Genomic DNA, 23,191 nt, shown 5'->3' on the forward strand with positions numbered 1-23,191 from the left:
GCTGTTTGTTATGGACTTAAAACTAAAAAGTTAGACATGTGAGTATGGAATATTAAAGCTCTCTGATTAAAGACCAGATTGTCCTGGGGTATAACAATATATGCATTTGTCAGTAGTTATTAAAGATAGATAGATAAAGAAGAGAGGACAATATGTATATGCCAACCAGCAAAAACCACCAATAAAAAGCCTAGAGAAAGGCACAGAGCATTTGACTATGAGAACACCAGCTAAACCAGCCAGGGAAAAGTTAACAGAAATTAAATTGGCCAAGGACCAAAACATGGAAAGCAAGAAACAATTCCAGGAATGTGGCAACCATCGTCAGTAAAGGAAATGCCCTACATTCTGTCAAAAATGTAGAAATAGTTATAATGGTTGGGTTCATGCTAAAAAGTTCAGAGAAAGCAAAAATAAAAGTGCATATATTAAGTGCAAAAAGGTTTCAAGTAAAAAGCAAGAGCTGTATTTAAACACAATGGAGGAGGCTGAAAATGCAAAAGATTGACTAATTAAAATGTGAACAAATGATAGACACTGGGGCACAAGTAAACATAATAGCAGAAACTGAAATAGAGAGACACGAGGTGCACATAAAAGCGGAAGAGGCAAAAGTGTCTGTGAAAGACCATAATGGAGCAACAATTCCACTACATTTAAGTATAAAAAGAAATTAATAAAACAAGAGTTTGATGTGGTACACAAAGGCAGTCTCCAGTCTTGGGTTTACACATGCTTGTGATGCTTACAGGATGTATACCAGAGAGAGACAACATAGAACCAGATATGAAATTATAAATAGCATATGAAGATGTAATCACAGGAAATGGGTACATACCAGTAACGTGTAAGTCACAATTAAGAAAAGATGCAGAATCTGTGGTCCACACAACATGAAAATCTTCATAAACACGAAGAGGCTAAAACTGCAAAACATAACAGCAAATGGTATAATTCAGATAATATAAAAACTAGTCAGGTGGATTCACTCCTTAGTTATAGGAGGTGAGGAAAGGAAGTGAGCTATGGCTGTGTATGAACCCTATGGAGTTAAACAAAAAGAGAACGCTTCCACATGCCCACAAAATGTGAACAGTTGTCTGATGTGGCACAAGGAAATTGCTTCAGTAAATTAGGTGTCAGCTGGATTTTGGCAGATCCCCTGGGACACTGAGTGCTGTAAGAGCTGCACTGTCAGTGCACCATTTGGCAAATACTACTACTTTAGACTGCTTTTTGGAATGGTTGATTCCAGAAGTATTTCACTACACAATTAATCCAGATGCTGGCATCCTAGCAGGCATGAAAGTGCACACTAGTGACATAATAATTTGGGGCGATACCACTATTGGCTATTTGGGAAAGACAAGATGGATGAGGTAATATATTTTATTGGACCAACTTCTTATGAGCTCTGTTTAGTTTGAAAACTTGTCTCTTTCACCAGCAGAAGTTGGTCCAATGCAAGATATTACCTCACCCACCTTGTCTCACTAATATCCTGGGTCTGATATGACTACAACACTGCAAACATTGACCATTTGGAATGACTGAAGAGAAATAACCTTAAAATGAAAAAGTCAAATGTCAATTTCAAAATAAGAGTTGGCATAGAGAAAGACCTCCAAAGGACTCTTACCTGATGAATCAAAATTTCATGTAAAAATAAACATGTAGAGACCTGAAGATAAAAAGGGTATTCAAAGGCTGAAGGCACGTTGAATTTCGTCAGCGAACTCATACCTCACTATTCAGTTCTCACAACTCATCTAAGACATTGAATGGGAATGGATATCAGGTCTTGAAAGAGTTCTGTAATTTTAAAGGACATTCTGTTATCCAAGTTTTAAGCCACTTAAAGACATCAAACAGCTGCCTCCAAAAGAGTGTTGAGATAGCTGATCATTTACCTGACACTGTTATGATACTATCAGTGTCATATGCATGTAGGGCTGTGACAGCCATACAGAATAGATGCATATACTAATTGTCAAAGTGACACTAGGTCTGGAATATGGGTATATGGTATTTCACAACTTTCTGGTTGTGGCATCAGTGCAGAAACTGATCACAAACCAGTGATTGCAATACACAAAAAGGGACTTGGAGAAGTACACCAAAGATGCCGTAACTACTTTTATAAATACAGAAGTATGGTGTGAATCTAGAGTTCCTCCCTGCATCTCACTTAGTAATGGCAGACATTTCCTCAAGAGCATGTGGTTCATCTGACAGTGCACAGCTTAATATCTGGATGAAGCACTTCTGTATATGTGGTACAGAAGATTCTCAGTAAAAAGAACTGGTGATATTGCCTAAAAAGTAGGAAAATATTCAGCAAAGTAGGAATTTAAATGTGTAACCTGTAAGACATACTTGCCTGGTTATAATGGACCTACTTACCTCTTTCCCAGGAATAGTCATGTTTGAAAATACCACCAGAGCAGCAACAGTTGCAGGCACATTAAATCTGTTTTTGCATGTCCTAGAATTCCAAAATCAGTAATAATGGACAACAGACCACAGTTCGAAAATTGGGAATGCTGGATTTTGCTAAAATGTACAACATCCATTGTACAACATCTAGTCCCAGATACTTTAAAGACAATGGAATAGGAACGGAAAGGGATCTAGGGGTCATAGTGGACCACAAGTTGAATATGAGTCAACAGTGTGATGCTGTTGCAAAAAAAGCAAATCTGATTCTAGGTTGTATCAACAGGTGTGTTGTAAGCAAAACTCATGAAGTCATTCTACCGCTCTACTCTGCACTAGTTAGGCCTCAGCTGGAGTACTGTGTCCAGTTCTGGGCGCCACATTTCAAGAAAGATGTGGAGAAATTGGAAAGAGTACAGAGAAGAGCGACAAGAATGATTAAAGGTCTAGAGAACATGACCTATGAAGCCAGGCTTCATGAACTGGGCTTCTTTAGTTTGGAAAAAAGAAGATTAAAGGGGGACATGATAGCAGTTTTCAAATATCTAAAAGGGTGTCACAAGGAGGAAGGAGAAAATTTGTTTCTCTTCATTTCTGAGGACAGGACAAGGAGTAATGGGCTTAAAGTGCAGCAAGGGAGGTTTAGATTGGACATTAGGAAAAAATTCCTAACTGTCAGGGTGGTCAAATATTGGAATAAATTGCCAAGGGAGGTGGTAGAATCTCCCTCTCTGGAGATATTTAAGGACAGGTTAGATAGACATCTGTCGGGGATGGTGTAGACGGAGCTTGGTCCTGCCTTGAGGGAGGGGGCTGGACTCGATGACCTCTCGAGGTCCCTTCCAGTCCTATGATTCTATGAACTGAATGTGGCATATGTATAGGGGAGAACTTGCTCAAAAAAGCGAAACAAGGTCAATCTTTAGCAGTATTCAGTTATAGAGCTACATGGCTGAAGTGTGGAAATGTATTTACTGAACTTACAACAGATGTAAAAATACTTTATTATAAGATGTGGGACAAAAAGAGGAAGAGTAATGGCGAGGAAATGAGTGGGGAAAGTACATTTAATAAAGGAGCAAAGTTGCTTCCACAGTTAAAAAAATAAAGACTTGATGAAAACTTGGTAAGATGGGCACTGCTCATTATTCAAAGCTACAGTGATCCAAGAAGTTTCACCTCGCTCATGATCAGTGATGGCAAATTTTTCTGAAGGAATTATAACCATTTGGTGACTTGGGCAACACAAACTAAATGGGAGAACAGATATACAAGGTGAAAACATTTCATAAATTGACCTTATTATTGACCATGAGACTGAGTCAGTTAAGACAAAGCATACATCTACACATGGCCAACCTCTCTATAAGAGATTTCAGAAGAACATGGTAGTTTGCAGACTCCACCTGAAGTTTACTCCTAAGGCTGTCTCGGATTTTATCTCAATAAATAAATCAACTTATCAGTTTTCTTCTGGGAGCCACACACAACAAAGGGAGAAAATAAATCACACATATTATAAGTAGCCAGGACTTCGCTTATTGCGGCTCTTGCCTCATTTGTTTATAGCCATTGCTGCGTGTTGTGAATAAATGTCTTAACCTTTACAAAGAATTTCAAAGTAGTTAAGATAGTTTTCTGTGCTGTATTGCCGGCTGCCAGCTGCAGTTCTCCCACAAAAATTCAAAGGGGTACTAGCAACTTCCTCTACCTGCTTCAAGAATGTGTCATTATCAGGGATCTGTAAAGTGGTGATGTGAAATAACCCACTGACCTTTATAGGACACTGCAACTGGGATTGTGGATGAGATGACCAGGTTGATAAAATAATGCTGTTTGGTAGAAGGAGGGAATAATTTTGTAGTGGAAGAAGTCCAAAGTGTATGAGAGATGCTGCCTAATTGTGCAGCAATGCGGGAGCAGTAAAAGGGGAAGCAAGCCAGGGTTAGGAAATGGAGAGACATACACGGTGAAGAAGAAGGGCAAAAAAGTTAAAGGTGGAAGAGAGAAGAATGAAGGAAGTTGGCTTTCTAATCAGAGGAGCAGGGTGAATAGAGTAGAGGGAACTGAAAGCAGGGCCCTCTTCATCAATCAGGGTTCACCTCATGGCTATTTCTGCTTTTCACTTGGGCTCCTGGGGCACGATGCTCTTTGCGCACCAAGAGGTCCATCAGTTTCTGAAGAGGCTGGGCAGGCTTTACCCACATGTCCGACAACCTGTCCCCCAGTGGGACGTTAACTTGGTCCAGACAGGGCCCCCCTTCGAGCCTATGGCAACGTGTTCACTATTACACATCTTAGAAGGTGTTGTTCCTTGTGGTTATTACGTTGGGTGTCAGAGTTAAGGCCCCTTACCTTAGACCCCCCCCATGCAGTCTTTTTCAAGGATAAGGTCAGGCTACACCCCCATCTTTCCTTCCTGCGAAAGGTGGTATCTCAATTTCATGTGTCTCAGGATATTTTTCTCCCATTTTTTTACCCCAAGTCCCATGGTTCTAGTAAAGAACTGGCTTTACACACTCTAGGGGTGTTTCTAGACTACTGAGTTTTGTCGACAAAAGTCCACTTTGTCAACAAAACTATACCAGCGTCTACACTACCGCTGAGTTCTGTCGACATTATGTCGACAGAACTCAGCAGTTTTGTCGACGCTGGTATACCTCATTTTATGAGGCATAACACCTTCTGTCGACAGAGTTCTGTCGACAGAAGGTGTTATTACCTGTAGGGTTGCGTCTAGACTACAGGGTTCTGTCGACAAAGCAGCTTGCTTTGTCGACAGAACTCAATGTGTCTGGACGCTCTTTGTCAACAGAAGTTTTGTCGACAGAAACCCGGTAGTCTAGACGTACCCAAGATGTTAGGAGAGCATTGGCTTGTTTTTTAGACAGGACATAACCCTTTCATATGTCCTCATAGTTGTTTGTGGTAATTGCGGAGAGGCTCAAGGGCCAGCCAGTCTCTGCCCAGAGAATTTCTTCATGGAAAATTTCCTGCATCAAGGAGTGCTATAGTCCTGCTGGAGTCCCAGCCCCTCTTCTCATGGCCCACTCCAGGGTGCAGGCCTCCTCTATGGCCTTTGTGGCTCAGATCCCTATTTCAGATCCCTGTTTTGAACACCTGTAGGGCTGCCACATAGTTTTCAATTCATACCTTTCCCAACCATTATGCTCTGGCTCACCTCGCTAGGGAGGAGGCAGCTCTTGATAGTGCTGTCTTCCACTCGGTTGAAGATTAGAACTCCAATCCCACCTCCTGGGGCTTCTCCTTTGGAGTCACCTACATAGAATGGATGTGAACAATCACTCAAAGAAGAAAAAACGGTTACTTAACTTTCATAACTGTTGTTCTTTGAGATGTGTTGTTGTTTTCACTATTAATCCATATTAAAAAGTAGGGCTCGCTGAATAAGTTTCTTTCATATTGCCACTGGACTAGTCACCATGGGTCAGATTTGACCTGGTTTAAGTAAAAAGGTGCATTAAAGAGGATAAAAATGTATAAGTGATTGTAAAACCAAATACTTTAGCTCATAAGTCAATCATTAACTGACCAAGGAAGAAAGTTCCCTAACAAGCAAGTTTATTTCATTATGTTTACTACAGTATTTCTTGTATCTTCAGATGAAGTACTTGGTACCAGCCATTGCAGGAAACAAGAGAATGACCTAAATGCATTTCTGCTTGTCTGATCCACTCTGGAAATTTTGTGTTTTTAATAAAATTGTGTTCTGACTTGGAGTTCTGAGGAGAGATTCCCCCTACCTACATATAGTTTTGGTAATCTGTTAAATGATGTCAGTACTTATTAGGATATGGGATAAGGTTGAATTGAGAGACACAACTTCAACCACGTTAATTGTGTAGCTGAAGCTGAAGTACCTTAAATCGACTTTTGGCACTGTCCACGCTGCAGGAAATCAAAGGGAGAACATGCTCCCTTTAACTTCCCTTACTCCTCATGGAAGCAGGACTATCGGCATTGACCAGAGCACCCCTCTCAGTCTTCACTAGTGTCTTCACTAGACCCACTAATTCGAACCCTGGAAGATCGACAACAGCACCTTTGATCTTCTGTGTAGTGTTGACATATGCTACAAGTTTCGTAGATATCCTTTGACTGACAAGGCCAGGCGAATGCTCGAGGCATGATCAAGTGGAAAGTATTGAAACTCAGTTGCTGTATTTCTAAGCCAAAGGCTTTCATCCAATAAGCTTTCCAAACTTTATTTTGAGACCTAACATGAACACGAATGTGTGATCAATAGTTTTTTCTTCTTTTCTCTCTCTGTCTTTTACTGTAATGTGTATTTATTTTAGTGTTGCCTCGATCAATTTATTAATTTAATCTTTTTGTTTCCATCAAACAGAATGATACCCCTTTCATCTCAGACTTTGATGATGAATCTTCATCATGGCCAGACACAAGAATATGGGTTCAAACCCAAATATTATCCAACAAAGAAAGTGATTTCAGGAGAACAATCTGCTGATGGTACTTTGCCTCTAAGAATGGGCCAGGATCAACTCGCATCACCTTTCCATTGTGAGTAAAACTGTAACCAAATAGCATAGAGAAAATGTAGTTTCAAATGTTGGAAATATTTTGGTATGACGTCTGGATAGTGCTAACATGTCAAAACAGATAAGTCAGAATAATAAAGAATAAGATAATTTGCATGCAAGCAAGACATTCTACATTTAGTATGACTTCCTGTTCATAAAAAAAAAATTGAATCGGACTCACCTCTGGAATTATGTAATACTATTTCTATTATCATGGCTTCTTCTCAGATAAATAAATGCTCTGTGAATTCTGCTAGATTTTGATATAATAGAGTATAGCCAATATAAACGGTGAGGTCCATTCCTGCACTCAGGATTGCATTCTCATCAGTGATTTTTTAATGTTTAATTTATTACATGTTTATAGACTTTTGCACAGTAAGGAGAGTTTCTAGTTCATGGTTGTATAGGTGCCCAACTTTTTGCCTTGGCTCACATCCCATCATATAGTCAGCTCAAGGACAAGTTCTGTCTTAAAGGTTGGAGAATGTGATGAATAATGCATTAGGCATTACAAAGTGTCTGCTGTCTTGAGCTGAAGAAATGTTCCTTGAGTTAAAAGGTCATATAGTCTATTTGAGGAAGTAAGGTCCTTATCTTCTATTCCCCACAAACTTCCTCTGCCTAAACTTGACTTCATTATATGTTGTGTATTGTGGTAGAGAAAAACTATTTCTGCCATGAATTTAGAAAGATAAGAGCCTTATACCAGTGAGAGGAGTTGAAAAGCTGTGAATATAGATTCTGAATGCAGATCTGTTTATTTAGCTACTCTGTAATTCCATTTTAGTTTGTTTAGATATTTATATTTAGATGCAAACAAAAGCCTATCTACAGTTTTGGATGCACTTACAGTTAATTAAAATTTCAAGTCACACAAGAGTAACTACCCATTTTAAACAACAAAACTGAAATTAACATAACCAAATCATAATTTTAAGTGATAAAATAAACTACCCACAAAACCTTTCCTCGCTGTGCCTACAGCAAAGACTGAACTTCAAGGCAGTTGGCAGTCTGCCCTTTCAAAGGGAGGTGTTAACAATCTCCAGCAGTAATGGACCCAGTCTTTCCTTGCTGGTCTTTATCAATATGCAAGAAACCCAGAGTTAACACCAAACAAATCAGCTGTCTGAGATTTTTCAGATGCTATTATGTGGAGGAAAATTACTGTTTATTTGATTCCTTTGTGGCTGAATAATAATTAATAATACATAGCAAAATTATTCTGAAACTACTGCATGAATACTCTGTGTTAGTATATATGTAAATGGCTAATAGATAAGATGTTAGTAGATGGCAACCAAGAATATGGAGTATAATACATGCATAGAGCCAGTAAAATTTCTTGTGCTCTGCAAATGGCTTCCTCCGTGAAGCTCTTTACTTCTCCTCTTAATATCAACTGGCAATCCTAGCAAACAGCACTTCCTGTATCAATACCCTAGCTGTCTTCCCTCTCACTTCATTTGTTGCATGTCTTCCATAAAGTGGAGTGACCTGTGAGAGCAATGCTGGAAAAAAAAGGATGCCTAATAGAAAGCTCACTGATGGTGAAGGCAAAAGGGTGTTATAAAGGCCTATGAAATCTCTGAAAGAATGGCCTATTTGAGCAAACAACTTTCTCTCTGAGCCCACTGGAAACCCTCTGGAACTATTAATCTTTGGAGCTTGATAAGTAAAATAGGTCACCTAGCCTGACAAGATGCATCATGAAGTAAATGTAATTCCAATTCCCTATTCTCCAATCCCAACACAGATCCAGAATGTGACCAGCTGCATGAGTTGGCTTCTAAATTATAGAGTGGATTCTGAGCTCAGAAAACTGCTGCATCTTTCAAAATGTGATATCTTAAGAAAAAAATAATTAAATTACTTGACTGTAGCAATTTAGTTAAGTAGACGTGTTTTGTAGGAGTTCTACTTAATTAAATCACTTGGAGGAATAACGTTGGCAATATGGTAAACATTCAGTTGACCAAGAAGGCATAGGGTGAGGTCCGATAAGTAACCATAAAAATACCCAAACTTTTCTCTCAACTTAAATTTTTGAAATCTGTTGCTAGATATGATTTAAAAGAAAACCTCTACCTATCTTTAAATAACTTTTTAAAATATAAGATAAAATAATAGCCAGATAAATGTGAGCTGCGGCTATACAGGAATTCAAATGTAACAATAGAGTGTCAAACAAATGATTCTGTGAGTAAAAACTAATTCTCATAATTTCTGCTTTCATTTTGAAAGCATAGACACCTGCTACTTTGGTTGAAAGCCAATAAATGTGGGAAGGGTAGGGTAAATCTTTTGGATGCAATTTAGTCTGCTGATTATATATATCTCCTTCTTGTGTGGTATAAATTGTTCTTTCCAAAAGAGTTTGACACCACAAAGAAAGTCTATTTTTCATCTTGATCAGTTCTACTAACAGGGTACAAGTTCACTCTGGAATAGTTTGAAATTCTGTCTGAATTGCATCCAGTACAAATCGTGTCTACTTCATTTGCTTATACATGTAAATTTCATAAGATGCTTACATTTCATAAAATGTATTTGTTTCAACCATGTATGATCTTGATAACGGTCATATCAAAGAATAATGAAGGAAACCAAATATTTTATTTCAGGTGGTAGTTAATATTAAATTCCATTTTGGACACAGTTTTTGGCTGAAAATATTTTTTTCCTTTTACATTTGCAGCACTGATGTCAAGAAAATTACAGTTGTTTTTCCTGCATTTTGTCTGGTTTAAAAGTGTTTTTCTGAGATTATCTAATTTTTAAATATTTATTTTCTTTTGAGACACATTTTAATGTTGATCAGAAACTAGAATTACCTCAGTTTTCAATAGTTAAAGCATATTTTGCTGATCTTTAGTGTCCTATACTGATTTGATTTCTATTAACTCCTTAGGTAGTTCCATTCCAGCACTGTTGGCATCTGAAGTCAAATTGGCATAACATTTTATAAATCCTAAATTATTGCAGTATAAGACACACTTTAGAGACAAATTTGCCTTTTGCCATAGTCAGCTTGAGAGAGGCAAGGAGAGGGGCATCTAAGGAGTAGAACAGGGCTATTTAATACGCAGTCTATGGGCCATATGCGGCCCGCGGTGCGGTATGGGTTGATATATGTTTTAGTAGTTAAATTCCTGGACTGTTGTGAAGCCAAAACAAAAAAAGTAGTCAATATAATGGTTTTCTGTTGATATGCATTTTAGTAGTTAAATTCCTGGACTGTCAATTGCTCATTTAAAGTGTTGTCATATGGGTGGAAATAGGGTAAATATTAAATTTTATTAATATCAGCAGAACTGACTTAAATAGGGCCTGTGTGTTGTGTAGTCTTGCCTTAATTTTTGTATTCATGCCCATCAGTGTTAAATAAGCTATTTGCATATAGACCCACTCCCCGAGTTACGACCATCCGCACTTACGACCAAAGCGGTTGTAAATGCGGATCCGAGTTACGAATGGTGATCCGCACTTACGAACAGCACGGTCGCCATGTAACTCTATGGGATCCGAGTTACGAACACTTCGAGTTACGGACCAAGTGTTGGTCCATAACTTGTTCGTAACTTGTGGAGCGGCTGTATATTTGCATATATATGCAACCACACTTGCGTTGGTTTCAGCCCTTGTCATGTGCAATGAGTATCATTGTGGCCCCTGCGGCTTCCAAAGTTGAGTAGCCCTGGAGTAGAACTACCAATTCTATTCCTGAGGCAGTTGCCCATGTTGGCAAACCTGAAATTAATTGACAAAGATGTCTGATCTCTCAGACCAGTGCTATCAGGAGTAAATAGGGGAAAAATCCAGTTGGCAGAATGGATTGTGGGGTAAGTATAGCACCCATGACATCTCTACCCAGGTTGGCTGACAGAAGCACCTGCAGCTGCCTCACGGCTCCACCTTCCTTAAAGAAGCAATGTAAAATGGGCATTGTTCTTGGATTTTGACCTTAGGGCCATATCTGTCCAGCTGCGCATGACCAGTTTCAGTAAAATAGTTAAGTAACCCACAGATATAAAATGAGCCATATTGAATAATTTTTCACAACATTTTATGAGCATTTCCTGGTGGAATATTTGGCCCTTAATATCTCTGAACTGGAGGTGTTTGGTTTGGTTTTCCACTTTTAGAACGTACAGTATTCTACATTTTATGAAAGAGTTCAAAGAATGAAACAGGTGACTTTTTAGTGGTTGCTGCTGCATTTGGAACCATACTAAAACCTTAAAAAAACCCTTCTAAATTCTGCGTAAGAGTTCTCTGAATGCCATGCCAATGGAGTTTAAACATTCAGTGAGCTCTCAATATAATGCTGCTTGTATGTTAAACGTTAGTGAGACATGAACTGCTGGGTTCCCCTCTATTGACCCTTCCAGGACCCAGAATGTGAACGGAGCTGTGCTTCATCTTTCCTCTGAGATAAAAACCGTTCTCCTGAACCAACCAATGCGATTAGTTCTAAAGTTCAAGTGATGACACTGTATGCCAGTGGTCCCCAACCTTTTGGGGCTGCTGGGCGCCCGGGGGCGGAGCTGCTCATGCGCTGCGCGTCCGGGAGCGGGGCTGCTCACGGGCCACATGCCCAGGGGCGGAGCCACGCATGTGCCGTGTGCCCGGGGGCAGCACTGGCATGTGCCACGATCCCGGGCAGGGGCCGCCCATGCGCCTGGGCTGGCATCGGCATGTGCCGCGACCCCGCACAGGGGCTGCCCGTGCGCCCGGGGCCGGCATTGGCATGTGCCGTGACCCTGGGCAGGGGCCGCTCATGTGCCCGGGGCCGGCACCGGCATGTGCCCTCGGGCACCGTGTTGGGGACCACTGCTATATGCTGAAAGTCCACAGTTCAGTTCCTGCTGATGATGTGTGATGGAATGATTGTTACAAATGCACACAGCAGAACTTATTTTTATCCTTTCTCCTTTAAAGAAATCTAGTAAATTACATTAAAAAACCCTATCTTAAAAGAACATTATGTTGCAAAATCAAGTACTCAAAAGTAGGAAATTCCAGATTTAAGGCTGCCTACATTGCTTTAATTTGTCCCCTAGTGTATGCATTATAGTGAAATCTTTAATTATACTATCACATATTTTTTCTGCAGGTCCCTGTCCTTATTCAGTGCAAAGGATACATAAGGAGGCAGAATTAAAGTTTCTTAGTCAACTATAAATCTTTCATTTCCTAACTTTCAACTTTACAAGCTAAATAATACCATTTAACATATTTTGGAGTAATTATATATACTTAAACAAAATGACCTTATTAGAATACTGTAGTTTGAAGTCATCCTACTGTAAGACAGCTCCCTTGCTTTCTTCTCGCTAATCAATAATATACTTAAATTATTGCAAATTAAACCATCAGTGTCTCTAGGCACAAGAAGCAAATAGGGCGCAGTCAGAATCCAGGAGTTTAGAGCCACCTCAAACAAATATATATAATTGATGGTGAGCTAATTGGCACCTTACCTAGAAAGGGGACACAAATATGATTCAGCACCAATAGGGGCACTGTAGAAATACCCACTGGATTTTATCAGTCTTTGGAGGCTAGATAGAAATAGATCAGCATGGGTTTTGATACAGCTAATGAGGGGAAATAGCTTCCAAGGTGAAGTGTATGGTTACATAGGTGAAATGCACACTAAAAATATTTAGATCAGACCTACAGGTGAGGCCATGCATATGGCCCGCTTTGTGAGAGCTCTCCTCAAACTGATAGGTAATCTCCAGAAAGAACATTGATCCCTGGAAAGTACATAACCTCACAGAAGAACTGTCATTTGCCTTAGCATTGAAATCCTCAGGGATAAAAAACTCTGAGGCTATGTCTACACTGGCAGCTTCTTGCGCAAGAAAAGTTGTTCTTCCGCAAAAACTTGCTGGCTGTCTACACTGCACAAGCGTTCTTCCAGAAGTAAATTTACAGTACAGCATTGTAAAACAGGGCTTCTTCTGGAAGAGTTATTCCTCTCCCCATGAGGAATAAGCCCTCTTGTGCAAGTGCTCTTCCAGAAGAGGCCAATGTAGACAGACAACATTAATTTCTTGCTCAAGAAGCCCTTATGGTTAAAACGGCCATCAGAGCTTTCTTGCACAAGAGAGCGTCTACACTGCCATGGATGCTCTTGTGCAAAAGCACATCTCTTGCGCAAAAGCATATGGCAGTGTAGACGCTCTCTTGTGGAATAGTTTTTGCACAAGAACTCTTCCACAAAAGAGTTCGTGTGCAAGAAGCTGCCAGTGTAGATGTAGTCTGAGATTCTAATAGCACCTACTTAGAAAACTCACCTACGGAAATTCCCCATTAAGCCTGATGGTTTATAAACTAGCAAACAAATAAACCTAGTAGAAATTCAGAAAGGACATATTGTAAAAAAAACTTCAGTTGAATTTGCTCTTTTAAAACAGTTGTTAAATAAATATACACTATCTAGCATGAGTTGAATATTATAAACATTAGTGCTGAGATGGTTGGGTTCTATAAATTAACTACAGAGAAGTATAGACCAAAAGGACTCTGTATTGCCTTTGAAATCCATGAATGTATAAATGATAATGAAGAAACTCTTGAACAAAATGTACTCTGCTCCTGGCATTACTGTCAGCAAAATTATTATTATAATTACTTACTAGACATGCTATATACCAGTAATAGGCAGTCTTCACATTCATGCTATTTGCAAATTAGAAGGTACAAAATAAAAAGGGATAATGAAGGCAAATTTCCACAGGTATTTTTTAAACACTTCTTTTGATAAAATTGCAAAATCTTTGTTGGGACTGAGTCAACACAGAATCAGGGAGCATAACCAATTTCCTGATTGTCTTTCCTGTGCTGTGCTGAGCAGAACTCAGACACAGTGAAGAACTGAATCCAAGCCGGAAAAGGATGTTCCCAACTTTCCACCAGGACACACAACACTCACTATTAGCTCTGGATAGACCCCACATATTATACTTCAGAGTCAGATTCTTTCCTGAATTGAAAAGCTCTTTTAAGTTATATTTAAGGTTTTATGGTTCCATTTGAGTCCTTTCCAGTTGAATTTATGTTCCCACTAAAGCCAGTGGGATTTTGCAGTTGACTTCAGTGGGGCCAGGATATGGCCCATGGTAACTAAGGCAGCCTTAACAAGTGGAGAGATGTAAAGATAATTTCCTTGAAATATTATAAACCTGCTAATGGGTTGCACATACATGCCATGCATCTGTGTCTGGAAGTGTTTCTTAGCAGTGTCCATTGACCTGCACCCGCATCATACAGCTCTGTGTGCCCTCAGCTCGGGGCATACGAGATAGTGAAAGTCGACATCTTTCCAGTTCTCTTTTATCCCTGTGTAGACATATCATCAGTGATGAAGGATTACTGCAGGCAAATGGGCTGGAATCAGCTCTTTATACCTAGTGAAAATAGGATTTAAGTGTCTACCTGTTTTGGGGAGGGAGGATTTTATACTAATAAACTGCTCCTTGGCTTCGTTCTAAGTGAAATGAGGTGATTTTAATGGAGATTCAGTGTATGGAGAGGACAGAATACATTCACAAGTTATCTCCCTGATGACTCGTGCTTTGATGGCTCATCCACATGTGTCACTGTTTACTGTTTGTTGACTTCCTTAGTACTTTTCAGTTGCTACTTTTCAGTAAATCTACTGTTAGATAAATGTGCTTTGTAAGCTCATACGCAGTTTTTTTTAAAAAAATCCATTTACAATTTCATGGTGGACAATTTAGTGCATTTCACCTTACATTCAGTACCCTATTGAGGAAGGTAATTTATTGAGAAAAAATCTACTGAGATGAAGAGACATCCTGATCTTCAAACATAAGCTGAAAATAAACGTAGATCTTTCTAAATTATTATTGTAAAATATGGAATAAATAAGAAATCTTTTTTGTCTTGTGGATTTCTAAATTTAAAAAGTTACAAAGGGAAGAATTCTGAAATGGTCGCTGCAGTGCTTAGTTATATGACAACTTCCTTATTGAGGCACAGTATGGCTATGTATGAAAATAAAGTCAAAAATCATATTTACAATTGCTCTTCTACTTCTACCACTTCTCTTTATTCTGCTTCTGACCATAGGCACTGCTGCAACCTGAAGGACAAGGGCAAGTTGATACAGGTTCAGTCATATCCTCAAATTATTAGCATTTCTATACACCACTCCAACGTTTAGTTATCTAATGTATTAGGGCCTAATTCAAAGCCTATCAAAATCAGTGGAAAAACTACTTAGTCAATGGGTTTTGAATCACTGGGATTGTTAGTTTTGGTTGGATGTATTCCTGGAGATTTAATCACATGACATACTCTTTAATTAAAGATACATTTTTAATTCCTGGAGATTCCAATCTTACAGGCATCTCTAGATCAGGCCCTTACATAAAGATGATGATGATCTTAAAGATCTGCTTTCATCCTTCCATGGACCACCTGAATCCGATTGTATTGTGAGTCTTCTGGGGAAAGTTGTTGTGTTCAACAACTGACCATGTATTCTTGGTGTTTGCTACATGTTTTATTCTGGCCCTCAGTGCAAATTCCTATTTGGGACATTGGGTAAAAATGTCACTCTGCATCTGAGATGACCAGTAAATAATTCCAGTTTCTGTTTTGTAGCTTTGAAAAGAGAATCGGGTAACAAATGTGGCCTTACTGCTTTAGGTCCTCTTCAAGTATTAATCTGAGGAGTTACAGTATAATAAGATTAAAAAAAAAAAACAAGATAGACAAGTCAAAGCAGAATTGAAACCCTTCTGTTAGACACCACAAACCACATTATTGCTTCTGTTCATAATTTGGGCCGCTCTTTTTTGCTGGAATGCCCTGAAGCTGGTTGCCAGGAAACAATAACAGTATTGCTCACACTGCTATTAGGCATGTTTTTACATTGTTTTAAACATGGAAAAATGGCCACAGTCCAAAATCCTCTGTGGATCTTACACAGAGACTCTTGATGGTAGTAACATACACAAGGAAGAAGAAAGGTGATTCATAAAACCTTTTGACAGAGACCCCAGTTTCCTAACTCAGGCATGATCATTCCTATGCTACACACTTACGCAGATGAACAAAAACAGTTAGTTATTGTGCACTTCTCTGACTCAGACAAAAAAGCAGTGTTAGTCTCAGAGAGAATTCGTTATCCACAGAAAACTGCTGATGCAAAGGCATATAATATCATTGTGAATGTCTTGCAAAACCACTACAACACTTGTGCTTGCATGTGCAGCAGCTACTTTTATGGTGTACTGAGTGATGCTCGTCATTGTGTAGAAGGGAAGGGCAGGAATAAACCTTTCACAATGAAAGTTATAAACTTTTTCAAAATTTGGTTGGGTTAATAAAATAAGACTACTTGGATAGAACAACGTTTGTATCAATGAATTATTTAATAAAGATATGTTGTGTACTTTCTACTTTATCTTACGTCTATATCAACTAAGAGAACTGAAGTGCAAGCTTCTTTTTTTGTTGTTTTTAAATAAATGGGCCAAACATTTTGCCGTGTGTAAGACTGCTTGTTTAACATAATCAACACAAGTTGTTTGTTGTATGGCCCTCTCCCTTCTCCTATCTGATGACAGTGGAATGCAGGACAGATTGCTGTGGTGTTACCCAATGGGAATTAAGAAGGGAAAGAATTGTGAATCTCCAGCTCTGATTATGAGATTCCAAAGAGACCCTCTTTCCATAGATCTTTTGATCTCCACCTCAGATGTACAGATCTTCCACCTCAATTGTCCTACTCCCTTTCCCCTCTCTTTTTGTATTACAGGATCACTCAGGAAGAAAAAGAGATCAATCAATAAATAAAAATAAAGAGCAAGGGCAGCAGAAGTAAGAAATCTGAGAGCTCTGCTTTGTAAGGAAAAAATGAAAGACAGAGCATCCAGTATTATGACCAAACTATCGAATGGAGAGAGGGCCAGCTGTTCTATTGCACTCTCAGAAGGAGGCTGGATTGGCTTGATCAGAAGAGAATGGGCTCACCTGACTGGAGTAGCTGCAGCTTTAGCATGCTGTCTACCTGTTCTCTGCTTGTAGCCTTGCTCCACAAGGTCACAGCATATCCTGTAGGAGAAGCAGAGCTGAAAAGAGAATTTGTGAGAGTGAAAAGAGGGGATAGTATGTGGAGCTGGGGAGATTTAAATAAAGAAGGCAGTGAAATTTGTGAGACCATAATAATGAAGGGAGACAGAAGGATGTGGAGAGAACAAGTGATGGAGGAAGAAGGTAGAGGCCAGTGCAGATGAATACAGGAGGCATGAGTAGAGATGGAAGGAGTTATATGTAGCCTGCATGGTCATAACTGTGACTAGGAGCAAATGTTGGAGAAATACAGGAGCACATGTAATAATGGCAGCACTGAAATTAAGAATGACACTGAGAGAAGGAAGCTATTAAGGCCTTGGTTCTGTCACTTTGCATCAGATAGTACCTTGTTGTGTCTGTTGTCCCATTGGCTTGAATAAGGATGATTAGAACGTTGCCTTTACATAATAACAAAAATATCAGAGATTTGGCCATACTTAATGAAAAAGGCAACAGTGAGATAAAATTGTGGCAAAAATAATTGACAGGCAGTGTTTAAACAAAAGTAGTAAAAAGGCAAGTGTTAGGTGATCACAGCAATGTATTGGTAAAGCTTTGGCCACTGTTAATTAAGGCATAGCTTCCTAATCCTTTATTCCCTCTTGTTCATAATATCTGTGTGTATATGAGATCTATATAATACACTTTTCCTAATATAGTAGGCCAGTGGGTACTTTTATATAACAGTATCAGGCTGCAAGATGCTGGATGAAATAAAACATTGTGGTGCTATGTCTCATTCCAGTGAGATTCGTAGTTCCTCCCCACACTCTCTCATAGCTTTCTGGAAACATTCTTTTGAGCTAGCGGAAATAGGGTCGATTGTGGGGTATACAAATGCAATCAAACAGAGTGTCCGGAAAGAGCTGAGACATTTTATCTTCTTTGTAAATAGGCACCCTAAATCTGCTGTTAAAAAAAAATTAGTGTGCAACTATGGAAAACCATTTGTAATTGATGAATGGTTTAGTATTTGTGCACATGGCTATTGTTGAAAAGACTAAGGGGTATGACTGGTTTTTATACAGATGAGGTTTGAGTGTAGGTGATGTTCTTCCCATGCTTAGAATGTGTAAGGGCCAGGCAGAATTTTGTGTTTTCCCCAGGGGTGTCTGCTTGGCACCTTAAAAGGAATGGGAGAGAGAGGCTATGTTCTCCTGCATTGACAGGCAGAGTGGGACTGCACAGTTGAGAATAAGATGAACCTTGTAGAGTTTAGGATTAAATAATCCATAGCTCAGAATAAGAGTTTCCTGGACATTCCTCCTGCCCTCCCCTCCCCCCGGTGTACTCTCACTCTGCACACTGGTGGATTCAGGGATCCATCACTGTGGGCTGTGCATTGGACATCAAATTGAAACAGTTTTTGTCTAAATTCCTTTTCTCCGGCTGTAAATTGATTTTCCGCACCTTGACTAATAGAGGAACTAGGCAAAATATTCTGGAAGTTTTTAAAGCTGTGGCTTAAATTGTGCTAATCTTTGGGGAAATGTTGTTAATTTGTGAATCATCAGGAAGATTGGTTATTATTCATGACTCGGTGGTGCATTCCCTGTATATTGTTAAATGCTAAATAGGTCATTATTAACCAAAAATATAAATAAACCTTTTATTTCCATGGTAAATTTTTATACAATGCCAGCTTTCCTTTTGGCCGAAAAAACAAATCTGTTGGGAAGAATGAAACCAGGTGGGGTGGTAAAAGAACTAGGTCAGGAAATAAGTCATTTTCTCCTAAGGTTTGTTGTTGTTGTTGTCAGCAGTTAAAAAAAAGTTGATCAACTAAAGAGTTCAAAAAATTGAATTTGTAGTTTAAGTGGAATTACTTTTATCAAGAGGGGAATAGAGAAAAGATAAGTTGCATTCTTGAGGTTTCCAAATTCTTTCAAGTTTATCTTGAAAGACATTTGTCCTTAAGACTGTTTGAAGCTGCATTTAGCATCCCCATCATAATGTCTACTATCCTATTGGATTACTGATTATTTAAAGGTACCTTCCAAATCACAAACATGTGGTCAAAGAACAAAAGTTATGAGTGGAGACTTTATTTTTCTGCCTCAAAATATGTATAGATGCACAAGACTTTATATTAAATTTATGGATAATTTGCTCCTTTTCACTTGTCACTCAGCTTCACGTAGGCAATGGACCAGCCTTCTTCATAACAAGAGCCTGCTCCTGCTCCCATTAAAATCAGTAGCAAAACTCTCACTGACTTCCTTGGAGTTGGGTCATGCACCAGTTATTCTGAGGTCCATTTAGACCATTAAAGGTTAGGAAGCCTGCAGCATACTGTAACTATGAGGATAGCCATGGAAGTCTCAGAGGGATGTGTGTAGTTCACATAAATTAAAGACAATCCACATATTCATAAAAGCACAAAATACTTATAATAATTCTTCCAGATTATAATAATTCTGGACAGATTAGTATTATAGACAAAGTTATCCTGTAGGTTAACCTGAGGGATTCCGTTGCTTTCTGTAATACTGTGCCAGGCATGGCCAAAACAGCTGTCAGGACTCTAGACCTTGCCCCAACTGCCTTTCTCCTCAATGTGTTCATTCTTCCTACTAAATTATTATAGATCAAACTACCACTGGTCACAATGGAGTGATAGGGGGAAAATATTTGATTGGCTTTTATTCTCCATTTCCAATGCCATTAGACTGCCAGGTCCTCAGAGTAGAGACTATCTTTGTTGTTTTTTATGGACTGCACTGAGTAAATGTTCAGTACTGCACTAAAGAATTAATGTATGTTAAGCATCTACCTGTCATGCATATCACCACTATCTATCAACACCTTACAAAGAAAAAGACAAAGTTAAGAATGCATGAATATTTGTTACCAGCTTGAGACTAAAAGTTGCTCTCAATTGCACGCTTGCAAGTGCATTGGGAATTTGGCCCAAGGTAACCTAACAAACCATACCCATTTAGCACTGATTATCAGCACATCCCTCTAGTAATCTGGAAATGGGGTGAGAGTGGGGGCTAGGGCTGGGTGGAGACCAGAAACCAGAAGAGCAATGGAGTGAGGTTCAGGATGCAGGTGAAGCTCAAGTAGAGTGAGGGAAAACTAAGACATTGAGGCAGGTGGGTGGAGAGTCTAGTAACATGAGGGCAGGGAGCAATTCATGAGGCATGGTGGTTTAGACATGGACACACTGAGGAAGGAAGCTAGAGAAGGAGGCTGATAGTAGGGAATAGGACATGGTGGGGCAGGACCCTAAAAAGGTAGGAGGATGGGAAGGGGACAGACCCTAGATTAGGGGTGGGCAATAATTTCTGTTGGGGGGATGGAGACTCCAAGAATTTGATAAGTGGCTAAGGGTTGAACTCTTCCATTCTATTAATGGAGGAGGTGCGGGAGTCTGGGATAGAGGTTGGGTGAAGGAGGGGATTTGTGACGTGGGGCAGATACCTGGGGTACAGCAGAGGGTGCAGGGTCTGGAAGGGGAGTGTAACCTAGGGTAAGAGTTCAGGGGTTTGGGTTGTGAGCTGGGATTGCAGTGCAGGGTCTGGGAGGGGTATGGGTGTTGGAGATGATTCTGGCCTAGGGAAAGGGTATAGGAGGAGGGAGTGCAGGGTCTGAGAGGGGTTGTAACCTGGGGGCAGGAGTCTAGGATGGAGTGCAGTGATTTGGGTTGTTACAAGGGACAGCAGATTGACGTGGAAGGTTTGGGAGGGGGTTGTGACCTGAGGAGTGGTATAAGAGGGGGTCTGGAGCAGGGGTAGAGGATTTTGGTTATATGGGATAGTGGTGCCAGTAGGGGGGGCAGTGTGTTATGGGAGGGAAGGGCTGAGGTGCCAAAGGCAGGCTCTGGCTGGGAGACCTTATCTAGGCAGCTCCCAGCCAGCAGCCCAGCACATTCCTTATCCAGAGTCCCTGCCTTTCACACTCCTGTATGTACTCTCAGCAGCTACAGGGGCCATGTTTGCTGCTATGAATTGAACACTGTGAGTCCTGGGGATGAGAGGGAAGGGGCACTTCACATGATGCCTGTCTTGCAAACAGGCAGTTGCTATAGGCTGGAAACCCTTCAGTGGGAGCTGATGGGGGCGGGAGCAGCATTTCTCACCACCTCTCCCAGGCTCTCCACATTTAGAGACACGTGCATGACCCCGCAGCCAGTTTTACTTAGTGCTGAGTGGGTGCGGGACAGGCAGGGATCTGTCTGAGGCTCTTGAAGGATGGATCTGCCTGCTTGGTGGATCGGATTCAGCCCACAGATCATATTTTGCCAAACCTTGCCCTCGATGATTGGAGGCAGATGAAGTGGGCATGGGGAAGAATAGAGGGCAGGCAGACCTCAGGGACAGACGGGCTGAGGATAGTATATGGGGTACAGAGAGGGGCAGGAGAACTAGGGTAGTGAGATGTCACTTATCTGGTTGCCACCTGCACCGAGTGACCCCTCATCCTCAGACTTGTGTAGGAAGATGACCCAGAAGGCTGTGCAAGGCTGTGGGCTGCATGATCTGTGCTGAGGCCTCTGCCCGTGACACACATTTACAGGTTGTCACTTCACTTTAATCTAGTTCTGATTCAGAGAGCACTAGATCCAAGTGCAATAAAGAACTGTTAATACATGTCAGGTTGTAAGTGGACAGCAAGTCTATGCAGCGGCAGGCTAATCCATTGTAGATCACACCAGAGCTTGTCACATCTCTGCTGCGCTAGGCAGCTGGCCTATCTTGCTTGTATCTAGAGTAGCTTTTGTGCATTGTACACTTGGAAAGGCATCACAAGGACTTTTAAAGGCTGCTGGGATGAGGGAGGAGTTGTGCCACATCTCTCAATAGTTCTGCCATTGGCTGAAGTTTACCCCTTCCTTTTGTAGCTTGAAGATATAAAGACTTTTAAATCCTCTCTAGGTCAACAGTTAATTTTCTCAATAGCTTTGCTGATTTCGCTGTGCTTCTATCATCTGCTCCTGGTGCCTCTTCCTCATTTAGTCTCATTTACTTATCCTATTTTTTCCATCATTTTGCTGTTATATTAACTTGAACATATCAAATAGAAAGCCAGTTGTACAGCAAGATTTTCCATTTCCATCTCTTTCTTTCAAATGGATCATGAGGTGCTTACAGTATACTTAGGCTTATAAATAAAGAAAATGAGCTAAAAAGTATGGTCACCCTAGACTCTCATAAAGTTGGCTGACAAAAGTAGATGCTCGAGTTTTGTTCCAGTCAGTAGCACAATGGCATTATCTTCTGGAGGTCATTAGTCAGAGACGAAATTGTGTGTGTGTGTGTGTGTGTGTGTGTGTGTGTGTGTGTGAGAGAGAGAGAGAGAGAGAGAGAGAGCTTAAGTTACATTGTCCTCCCAAACCATAAACCAGCCAAACTGGACGGAAGGGGTCAAGGCCATAGCTGCTCTGCACTTTGTCAAGCCTGCAAATAATTGTTGTTTGTAACATTAACTCTGCCAAATCTACTAAGAAAGCATTGTGGAATACTGTTTCTCATACCCTCCTATGAAAAACGTACAAAAGAAGTGAAGAGGATGCAGAAATCTGTGAGCTCACCTGGCAGAGTTTCTGCCAAATGCTTTCTTTCAGAGTAAAAGTTTGTTGAATCTCTCTCTCCTTTTTTTCTTTTTAGAGATATAATGCTCATGAGTATTGTATGTGAACCTGAGGATATTCAGGGAAAGGAAGATTCTTAATTATAAGGGAAGATGAGGGAGGCAGTATCTCTTTTTTGCTGTGGCTGGTGAAACTCTTCCCCCTCAGCCAAATGTTCAACATGCACTCTATTTTCCAGTTTGTCCCCTGTCTGTGTCTGGCTGAGGGAGTGGAAGCAAAAAGTAGTTGCTAGTCAGTCATTGAAAAAAATGCTAGTTCTAGAGGTATCCTGAAAAAGTTAAATGATAATCTACTAAAGAGATTGTACTGTATGCATTCCAGTCACTATTTGACACTTTACATCCTCTGTCTTTAATCCTCTATGGCTTTGATTTCATTGCTGTGTGAATGCCTTACGTACCTGGAGTGCCATCTGTAAAGGAGACTCTTCACTCTTATAGACGTTGGTGAACATTTTAAAACCTGATTATCTAAT

At 40.1% G+C, this 23,191-nt stretch overlaps 1 protein-coding gene across 7 annotated transcripts in view; it reads left to right on the top strand.

The window, feature by feature from the left end:
* Window positions 1-23,191, top strand: part of LTBP1 (latent transforming growth factor beta binding protein 1) — a 328,168-nt gene that overhangs the window by 74,500 nt on the left and 230,477 nt on the right. For all 7 annotated transcript variants that reach the window (XM_075924972.2, XM_075924973.2, XM_075924974.2 and 4 more), the window contains exon 4: window positions 6,806-6,981. In XM_075924972.2, coding sequence (XP_075781087.2) covers window positions 6,806-6,981 — 176 coding nt within the window. The remainder of the gene's footprint in view (window positions 1-6,805; window positions 6,982-23,191) is intronic.

This window comes from Pelodiscus sinensis, chromosome 3, assembly GCF_052426305.1.
Source record: "Pelodiscus sinensis isolate ZL-2025 chromosome 3, ASM5242630v1, whole genome shotgun sequence".
Taxonomy (NCBI): domain Eukaryota; kingdom Metazoa; phylum Chordata; order Testudines; family Trionychidae; genus Pelodiscus; species Pelodiscus sinensis.